We start from the raw sequence: 11,318 nt of genomic DNA on the forward strand, positions 1-11,318 counted from the left end.
ATTACTTATTAACCCACTCTTGTACATATGCCAGAAATCTCGTGACCAGTATGGATAACTAAGTGGTCCAATAGTAAAGATTGATTATACATTTTTTCCACATATTTATTCCACTAAGATAATCCCAAAATTAATGTAATCCAATAAGAATGGCATAAAATAAAAGAGAAACAATTAGGTACAATCAGGATCATAAATTCCTTCATTTGAATACCACATATGACTACGAGATATGGCACAAATAGCAATCTAAGTTGAGATTTTAAATTAGGCATTAATTATATTTGCAAAAATGATCTTACGTTCTTATTCTATATCAAGATAAGAAACAGATTTAGAGAAAAAAATGAATTTATTAACAGTTCCTACCTGTTAACTTCACTGTGATGTAAATTAAGAGTTCCCAACCATAACTCATCCCAGAGTAAAGTGATACGCCTTAATTCATGAACTAAATTTTTTACTTCAGCAATAGTTCGTCCATCCTGACGTCCCAGAGTTTCAACAAGGGCAGCAAAGCAGTTTTGCATTATTGCAGTTTTTTGCTGTTCATCATCTGAATCTTCTTCGTCAGACAAAATAGTAGACATTGTAGGTGGAAGGTCAGCGTGATCTGATGACTGGCTGCAAGCTGAATCAAGATCGCCAATACTGGAATTATTTTCTATATCTTCAGCAAAGTAGGTTCCAAGAAGGGCTATGAAAGAGAGAGCGAGCGTGCGAGAGAGTATACAGTGAATTCTTGTTAGAAATACAATTCAATTTCAATACACTTGATTTTATGCACAAAATATAAATAAACAAATAATAAATTAAAAATTAAAATAATAATAATAATCTTGTGAAAAAAAATGTGTTAGGCTCCAACTAACGTATATCTAAACCATGAAATACTCCAGACACAGGAAGACGACGATTGAACTGTTTATCAATGTCTCATTGATAAACAGTTAGTTGCTTTGTGTGTAAATTTAACTGGTTTACACTAATTTTACAATTACATTTCATTTTAATTGTGCTGTGTTGTTATAGTTTTTATCACTAAGATAATGTAGGTATATTTATTTTTAGATTAGAAGGGTGTTTTCTTTTTTTTTAATTTTGAAAATTTCCAAGGAAAGCAATGACGTATATAAGTATATGACACTGCTTTCCTTTGAAATACCCCCAACAAAGAAAGCCAAGTCGATTCCTTCTGCTTTCAAGTTAACGGCACCAGTTTTTTGGGATGCTAATGGAGTGTTGCTAGTGGAATACATTCAGAAAGATCAATATACAAGCAAAGTCATTCATTCTGATATACAGGATGAAAATTAATATAGTGTAGTGTGCATATGAGAAGACACATAAGTGGCATTTAAAAAGTTCATAGCCTGAGTACGAAAGGGTAGTGGCACAGTGCAAAACGTTTCCGTATTTCCCCATGTATAAGACGCATTTTAATTTTGGGGCCCGAAATTTGAAAAAAAAAAAATGTATTACATAAAGTTATTGAACTCAAGTTTTATTCATCAAAAAATTCATACAACTCATCACTGTCAAAACTCCCATCCATTAGCTTGTCCTCATCTGTGTCTGATGATGAATCACTGTCTTCATATATTGCCTCGTCCTCAGTTCCATCTATGGCATTTGAAATACCACACTTCTTAAATGACTTGACAACAGTCTCAATCTTGATATTATCCCAGGATCTTTTCACCCAGGTACAAACTTCTCCTATAGTTGGTTTCTTCACTCTTCCTGCTGGTATCAAATTGTCCCCAGAAGACTTCATCCACTGGTTCAATTCGTCTCTCATGGCAGCTTTGAAGGGTTTGTTAATGCTGACATCAAGTGATTGGAGCTGGGATGTCAAGCCTCCAGGTATGATGGCAAGTTTTGTTTTTTGCTCTGCAGCAATCTTCTTTGTATTTTTTGTTATGTGTGCCCTGAACTGATCAAGCACCAATAGGGCAGGTTTGCATAAAAGCTCACCTGGTCTCCTGCTCCAAACTTTCTCAAACCAGATCTTCATCCCATCCTGATCCATCCAACAACTGTCATGAACAGGGACAATCACACCTCGAGGAATGTCTTCTTTTGGCATTGTTTTGCGTTTGAAAATCAGCATAGGAGGCAGCTTGGTTCCGTCGGCACAACAAGCTAGAACTGTATAATGGCTCTTTTCATGTCCACTTTCTTCACAGTTACAGTTTTCACCCCCTTCTTATCAACAGTTCTGTTACTTGGGACATCAACTTGAAGGGAGACTTCGTCCATACTTGCAATCTGTCCCAACTCAAACTGATATATCTTCTGACATTGAATGACAAAATGATGAAATTCAAGGACCTTCTGCTCATAGCTTTCAGGCATCTTTTGGGCAAGACTGGTGCGTGTACGCAGGCTTAGTCCATTCCATTTCACGAACCTAAAGCACCAATTGTGTCCTCCTTTGAAATCAGTAACTTCTTTTTCATCAGCAATTCTTCTTGCCTCATGCTGAACCATCTTTGTGGACACAGGAATTCCAATTGCCCTTTACTCCTCAATCCATATCTTCAATTCCCTTTCTAAATCAGGCCATTTTGCAGACTTGCCTCTAATGGCCTTCTTCTGCCGTGGCATTTTCAGTAGGGTTTCTTCTTCCCGTGGCTAGTCTCGGATTGTTTTCTCAGTTGGAGGAGGCCCAAACTTACATTCAGCAGCACGATTTCCTTTCACTTTTGCAAACTGGATTACTTTTAACTTGAATTCAGCACTGTACGAAAATCTTTTCTGAGCCATTTCTGGGCAGAACGTAATCTAATATACCGGTAACAAGTGCGAAACAATGAGCACAAAGATAACAAGTGGGAAATGCAAGTAAAAAAAATCTACAACCACTGTATAATTCGCACCCAGTTTTTAGACCCCAAATTTTTTGAAAAAAGGTGCATCTTATACATGGAGAAATATGGTAAGGTATAAGGCTTCATATAGTAACCCACCAAGTTCAATAATTTCAATAATGTTTTTTTATTTTCAATTACAGGTCCTGAAGTCAACAAAGTTGTGTGAATGAGGAAAGATGGGCAAAATCATTTACCACACAGTCATCCAATATTCAGAAAAAGGGACTAACTGCAGGCAATTTGTTAGGATATGATTACAACATTGGGGAGGGGTGCCCCTTCTTATTTCCTGGTTAAGAAATGGGCAGAAAAATGTAAATGAGGGAGAGCCAGATGTCCCACACTGTGGAGGGCTTGCAAAGTCCATCACTCCAGAAGATTTTAACAGTGTGCACGATCTGGTGATGACTGAGCGACGAGTGATAGTTTGATACATTGCCACCATCTTTGGCATCTCATCTGAACATGTGTCCCACATAATAACAGAGGTTCTCACACTACAAAAAATGTGTCAATGCAATGGATCCAAAAGTTGTTGACAGCACATCAATAACTATGGGATCAATCAAAATGCACAAAGTATGGCAAGTCAAGTAAACATCTGAATCATTTTCAAACAGATCCAGCAAATTTCCTTACCAGGTTTGTGACCAAGAATGAGATATGGGTCCATCGCTTCCAGCCAGAGACAAAGGAGCAGTCCAAACAGTGGAAACACAGATCTTCTACCCCTCCCCCAACAAAGAAAGCCAAGTCAATTCCTTCTGCTTTCAAGATAAAGGTTTTTGGGATGCTAATGGTGTGTTACTAGTGGATTACTTTCAGAAAGGTTAGACATTTACAGAAGAATATTACACAGACCTTGTAAAGTGTTTGCATGAAAACATGCAAGTACCAAGAAAAACCCAGCAAATGAGTCTTGTTCCACCAGGAAAACACGTCCACTCATAAGTTTGTCATTGCTATGGCTGCACTGCATGAGTGTGGCTTGGAAATCTCGGGCCATCTCCCACATTCAGCAGATCTAGCACCATCAACTTCCATCTATTCCTTAATTTAAAAAAAAGATACCTGACTATTATCAATTTTCCCACCCATACTGACATCCCTGCTGCAATGGACACAATCCTGAATCCCAAGTAAAAAATTTCTTCACAGATGAAATCCATGCATTGCAGCATCAGTGGCAAAAATGTATTGATGCCAAGGGGGTCTATGTTGACAAGTAAAATGTCATCAGAATCGTCAAGTAAACCTTTCAGACTCCCTTCATACATGACAGAGAAGGAGGAGGGGTTATGATTTTACCTGAAAACCACATTCATCAGGAAAAGTATTTACAAGATATGGGAATTGTGAAGATATTGCTAAATTACTCTGCACCACGTAAGTGACAGAAAATAAAAAATGAGATTGAGGGCATGCTAGAGGTCAAATGAGTGTGCTGATAATGACAAAACTTAATAAAAGCATTTTTAAGGTTGACTTTAATTTTCCAGAGATAAACTGAGAATTGTGGGCGGAGGTACTCACTGCAATAACACATCAAGCGTATATTGTTCATGAAATATAACAAAATGATAATAATTTTTGAACATTTAGATGACCGATGTTGGAGTCGATAGTTTAGGGGAATTTAAAGGCCTGCTATATGAGAACCAACAGGAGGAGGGAAACACACAGTTAAGTGTTTTGATGTTGTTGGAGCACAGCAGCAGCAGCATCACTTCTTCCTCATACTTTATTAATCAGGCCAAATGATGTAAGGAAACAAACGTATTCAGAATTTGGGTTGGGGGGGGGGGGTCATATGCCAATCACAGTTTGTCCATTTATACAAAATTAACAATCCAGTTTGCATTTTTCTGATAAAAATAACTCACTTCTTTCTTGAACTTTGTCATGTTGTTGTTGTTATTTGGTTTTTAGGAGCATTAGCAACAAAGGCCATACTGCTCCGAGTATATGTGGTGGTCATTCTCTGACCTTTCCGCATCCTCCGTATTTGGTGGTCACGGGCTCGAACCCCGGTCTAATCAAGAAGCATGTGCTACGCACTGCCGCTTCTGCCCACCTAGCTACGGAGGCACCAAACCTTGTCATACTTGCTCAACTATGTTGGGAGGAAACCTATTCCAGTGATTAACAATATGGTGGCCAAAAATGAACATCATTACATCTTATCTTATATTACTTCTCAAAATTTTATAGTTGTATTCCATGCTCTTGTTTCACCTATAAATTAAAATACCCATTTCATTCATTCTGCTTAGTTCTGAAGAGCCTTAAACACCTCTATCAGTTCATCAATGAAGTGTCTAGTCACCAGGCTCTGCCATCCACATTTAAAACATTCCACATAGTGAATAGCCTCTCTAGAAGTTCTATATCCTTCTCTGGCAAGGACTCCAGAACTAAATACAATATTCTAAAGGCAGTCTTGCTATCATTGTATAGAGATGAATAATAATGTTCTTCACTCATCTAGTAAAGGTCCTACTGAGCACGACAATGTACCTTGGGCCTGCAAAGAAAACTTACTAACTTTATAGAATTCCTAAATCTGCCTCATCATGAACAACCACCTTTAAATTCAGGTTCCCCAGTAGGGGAATATCACCATTAGATTTATATTTTTCAAATGCAAAACTTTACATTCATCAAGATTAAACTTTCAGTTGCCATCATTCAGCCATATGTTTAACCAATTTAAGCACATACTGGCCTTCATTGTTAACCAATCCACCTTTAAATCATCAGCAAACTTTAACAGTTCTCCTCATACAACAATATCAATTATAAAAAATCAGATAAAAGAAGAGTCCAACACTGAAAGCAGAGGTTAGCTAAGAGGAAAGTTCAGTAAAATCCAGACATACAATATCAAAATTGTTTTGAACATCAAATTCTTCATGACTTCATCATAGTAATTAACCAGGATTTTCAAGCAAGGCTTTCTTTGCAAACTATGCTGTAATGCCTTTAGGATTTCATTCTTATCAAAAATGAAATTTCATTCTTATCAAGAATGAAATCCTAAATGAAGAAACTAAAACGAAAACCTTACCAATTCTATTATTTTCTCACAACAGAAGTCAAACTTCTGAACTATAATAACTACTTTCAAACTGAGATCCTCCCATTTGATCCTCCCAGATATTGGCACTCTCCAGCCTACAGGAATCAGCCCAGAGCCTAATGATGATCTCAGTAGCAATCCTAATGGATTATGCACTCACTTGATGCATTCTTTAATACAACTGGATGTACTTTGTCTACAACAATAACCTTACTCTCCATCAGCCGCAACATTTTTTTATGACAGATGCATCTCAGAGATTCTTTCAGAACTGGAGAGGACCTATGTGAATCCCCATGTTTTTTGCATTAAGGTAGAAGAAAAACTCTTTATCCATTCTCAGCTCTATTTGCCAGCAATTTCTCATACCCTCATACTTGTTTTTCTTATCCATCCAATCTGTAGTATTTTTACATAACTGCTTATAGTTCCCATGTGTGATAATATCATTTGAGAATCTGCAACTATCCTATGCTTCCCTCTTCATCTTTATGAAATGTCAACTCTCTTGTCATCCATTTAGGCATCCACCTTTTGTGATACTTTACCACTGCAACAACTATATTTGTGGCTTCCAGGATAAATATTTATATATATTTCCCAGAAAGAATTTGTATCCAGTAACCTGAAATTACCACCCAGTTGATAGATCCTAAGAATACAAGCTACTGAAGTCTTCCGCTCAACCTCTTAGAACTGAAACCACCTCCTTTGCCTATGAACACCGGAAAAGGACACTACCCATTTTATAACATTGTAATCATTACCTGCTAGTGGTTTCTGCACTGGTAAATATTTACTATTACCTGGATCCTTAGCAGTGACAGAGTCAAGGATGTTTGGGCCTCCTGTACTTTCTCTGATATGCTGAAATGAGTAACAGTCCTCCAGGTGGTTGAAAAAACCGATCTTGCTAAGTTTAGTGCTTGACCATGAATTACAATTAATAAAGGGAAATTTAAAATCAACCAAGTGGCACTCATTTCTCCTCACCAATTCTAGTTCTCTAAGTAATTTTTATCATAATCCACAAAATCATAAGAACTCCAGAATACCCAAACTATCAGCAATACATTCTCAACACAACTTATATCACACTGATACTACATATAACTGAGCTTCATGAGACTTTGCTTGTATATCATCTTTGATAGGAAACATAACCCTCACTCCCTATACTCTTCTATCTTTTCTCAACACATTCTAATTACCATATTGAAATTCATCATCGCCAGTTTCAGGATGATACTACCTTTCAATTAAATTTATAATATTAACTTTTGAAGACTTGATGAACATCTCAAATTCATTCAATTAGTTAACAGCTTTCTTAGCATTACTATATAAACACGTTAAATTATTTGTTTTAGATTTTCCTTCATTTACACATCTATTATTGTTACTATTTACAATACTATTATTATCTATTATTATTATTTACAATACATTTAGATTTAAATGGTAGCAATTTAAGGATAGTGAATAGCAATTATGCTACTGAATTACGTTTTTATACCTATACACATCAATTATAAGATTTTTTGTTGTTACTGGTGGTGGTGGTTAAGGTGATGTAGCAATGGTGGTGGTTAAGGTGATGCAGCAAAAGCCTTTGGCTTCATTGTACTGTGTGGTCAATATTAATACTTATAATAAATTATCTAAGCCTCATGAAGTATGTAATGGAAATACAAATACACAGTGGGAATACAGCAGACTTTATTTTCCCATGATGGCACAGCTGCTTATAACTAGCTACTCAGAGACTATCAGCAATTTTGGATTGAACCCCCCTCTTTCCCCCTTTCTTCTTCTTCCCCCACCCAAGCCAAAGGATGGACATATAGAAGAAATAGAAAAGAAAAGAAGAAATAATGCAAGTCACAGGGGATATGAACTGTATCTATGTGGAATTTTGTATCATATTTTGTTTATTTTATCGATATGATAACTAAACCATTGTATGTAAAATATGAGCCTGCACTCACTCTCTCTCTCTCTCTCTCTCTCTCTCTCTTAAGTTGTCTATGCTTGCAGAAACAATGGATGCCTTACAAAGTACTTTTGCAGCTGCAATACATTATATATTGACTTGTTAAAAAAAAAAAAAGGAAAGCAAGAAAGAGCACAGTTAGAGAGACTATTTTTATATATAAATAAGAGATGTTTCACCCTACCACCCCATTTCAAACAAATTTGTTGCTAATATATGTTGGTGACTACAGAAACTAGTGAAAGTTAAGTTTCAATTCACTAAATGAAGAGATAGTAACAAGGCAAGTTAATAATTTATATTATTCAATCAGTACTGCTATTATGAAATAGAACTGTCCACATGCCATTGTAACTTGTTGCTGAAATGAATGTTTCAATAACAAGCTATGAAGAATCTTGTTAATGCATACTGAAATCAAATTAATCACCTGACTGATGATGCATTAAAGCAAGCTTATACAATATCAGGGAAAAAGACAGTATCTTCTTATTATTATTTTATTTTATTATTATTTATTTATTTTATTTATTTATTTTTTTTTGGCTGGTGCAGCATAAGCCATAGGCTTACTTGTACTGTGGCCATTGCTAATACTAATACAAAAAAAAAAAAAAAAAAAAAACACCTGCCATTTGACCTATTCATTCCCTCCAATAGTTTGTCCAATTCTTCCTTGAATTTATTTAAGATATCAACTTCCAAAACAACCGACAAAAGCATTGATGCTTCCTCAATACATTAAAAGCCCTAAACACCTCAGTCAGATCACCATGCAAGTGCCTAGTCTCTAGACAACGCAATTTGCAGAACTGCTTTCCTTGGTAAGAACACCTCTTTGTTAAACTCATCAATCTCATTGCACTTCTCTTTACTCATTCCTACAACTCAATATCATTCCTAAAATGTAGCTGCCAGACCTGTATGCAGTACTAAAGGTGAAAACTCCCCATTGGCTTATACAATGGGATAATCGCCTTCATATCCCTGCTAGCAAAATTAGTGAATATCGTTGACAAAATCCCATGAGCTGTCCTGGCAGCCAGTATGCACTGTTCAGAGAACTTTGTATCTGACTGCACAATTGTCTCAGGTCTTATTCATTTTCCACTATCCTGACTGTAGTATCGCAAAATGGTATGTGTTACTGTGGAGTTATTGCTACGAATTTGCAGTATTTTTCATTTATCAATATAAAACTTCATTTGCGATTTCTCAGCCCATCAGCTTCATTTTTCTAGATCCTGTTATAGTAGTGGCATACTGTCATTAAACACCCTGCCAATTTTTGTATCATCAGCAAACTTGGACATAAAGCCTGATATGCCTTCATTTATATTACTGATAAATACAGAAAACAATAATGGTCCCAAGAGAGAAACCTGGAAACGCCATTAATAAAATTTGTACAAGAAGAGCAATGTCCATTGATAACTACACTCTGTCTTCTCCCACTCAACCATCCCTTTATCCACAGCAGCAACTGGTCCTTAATGACACACTGCTCCAATTCTACAGCAATCTTTTATGTGCAACAGTATTGAAAGCATTACATAAATCTAAGTATAAGATATAAAAATTATTTTTTGAATCCAGCTCCTTTGTAACCACATTGTAGTAACCAATCAAATTGTGAAACAAGATTTTCCCTTAACAAATCCATGCTGTGTCTGAAGTATAAATGCAGCCTTGTCGAAATTATCCTACATTATTTCTTTTACCAGTAAATCCATTATTTTCCAGTGAAGTTAAACCAACAGGCCTGTAATTACTCTTGTCATCCTTTAAACCCTTTTTATTCACTGATCATTCAGAATTTTCTCATTGGTTTAAAAATAAAGAAAACAAAGGACACTGAACTTGTTTTTAAAAGGAATAACACAGAAATTTCACTCACTTGTAGTTCACAGTACAATTATTGCTTATTTTACTGCACCTAATTCTTTTTATTTTTAATTAAAAAATGATAATTTATTAAAAGAGGTAAGCAAACCCTTAGAATTAGCATTAGCAGAGACATGATGCAAGAAAGCAAGCTTATTAACAACAGATGAAACAAATGATTAGATAGCAGCAACAGCCAAAAAAAAAAAATAAATAAATAACTCTTCCTGTTTCGCCCATCCACATTCTCTCCAAATGTTTGTCTAGTTCAGCCTGGAATTTATTTACACTGTCAACTTCCACAACAATAGATATCAGTTTGTTCCAGCAATCAACCACCTGCTGGCTAAAGTCAACTTTCCACACATCTTTCTACAACTGGCTTGTCTCAATTTGAATTAATACCCCTTCAGGTGCAGAATATCAGCAAGAGGAAGAATCCCATCAGCATTGAACTTGCTCAACTCATTCAAGTCCTTATACACAACAATCAGATCATAGTACAGGATCCTAGTTTCCAGATGCTGCAATTCGCAGAACTTAAGCCTCTTTGTTAACAGCAACCCTTTGTTCCACTCGCTACTCTTGTTGCCCTATCTGTACTCATTCTAGAGCTCAGCATCTTTCTTAAAATGAGAAATCACACCTTGAGTACTGTATGAAGTACTCAAGGTGTGGTCTGACCATTGCCTTATACAAGGGGATAATCACCTCCTTATCCCTGCTAGCAAAATTCCTATATATCATTGACTAGACTCCATCAGCTACTCTTGCAGCCTGTCTGCACTGCTCAGAAAACTTCATTTCTGAGTGCACAATTAACCCCAGGTCCTTTTCATTCTCCACTACCCTGACTGTAGTATCGCACAGTTGGTATGTTACTATGGGGATACTGCTATATTTCTGCAGTACTTCGCATCTGTCAATGTTAAATTTAGTTGCCACCTCTCAGCCCATCTCTGAACTTTTCTAGATCCTGTTGCAGAGTATACCGTCCCTACTGTCATTAACAACCCCACCAACCTTCATATAGTCTGCAAACTTGGACATTAAGCCTGATATACCTTAATCAATATCATTGATATATACAAAAAACAACAATAGGCCCACCATGGACCCCTGGGGAACTGCACTAATAACATTAGTCCATGAAGAGCAGTGGCCATTGATTACCACTCTCTGTCATCTCCCACTCAACCATCCTTTTATCAATTGTTGCAACTTGCCCTTAATGCCATACTCCTCCAATTTGAACAGTTGTCTTCCATGTGCAACAGTATCAAAAGCTTTCCTAAAATTCAAGTATCTGATACCAAAATTATTTTTTGCATCCAGTTCCTTTGTGACCACATCATAGCATCCAATCAAATTGGTCAGACAAGACTTCCCCTTAATAAACCAATGCTGTGTCTGAACTGTAATTGCAGTCTTCTCTAGATGATCATGTAGTGCTTCATTTAACCAGTATCTCCATTTATTTTTTTCC

At 36.4% G+C, this 11,318-nt stretch overlaps 1 protein-coding gene across 1 annotated transcript in view; it reads right to left on the reverse strand.

Annotated features, from left to right (window-relative positions):
* The window catches only part of nonC (serine/threonine-protein kinase Smg1), a 1,411,261-nt gene that overhangs the window by 690,919 nt on the left and 709,024 nt on the right, over window positions 1–11,318 (reverse strand). The window contains exon 39 of the mRNA XM_090378365.1: window positions 370–697. Coding sequence (XP_090234491.1) covers window positions 370–697 — 328 coding nt within the window. The remainder of the gene's footprint in view (window positions 1–369; window positions 698–11,318) is intronic.

The sequence above is a fragment of the Mastigoproctus giganteus genome, chromosome 7, assembly GCF_048544385.1.
Source record: "Mastigoproctus giganteus isolate SK-2022 chromosome 7, ASM4854438v1, whole genome shotgun sequence".
Taxonomy (NCBI): Eukaryota; Metazoa; Arthropoda; class Arachnida; order Uropygi; family Thelyphonidae; genus Mastigoproctus; species Mastigoproctus giganteus.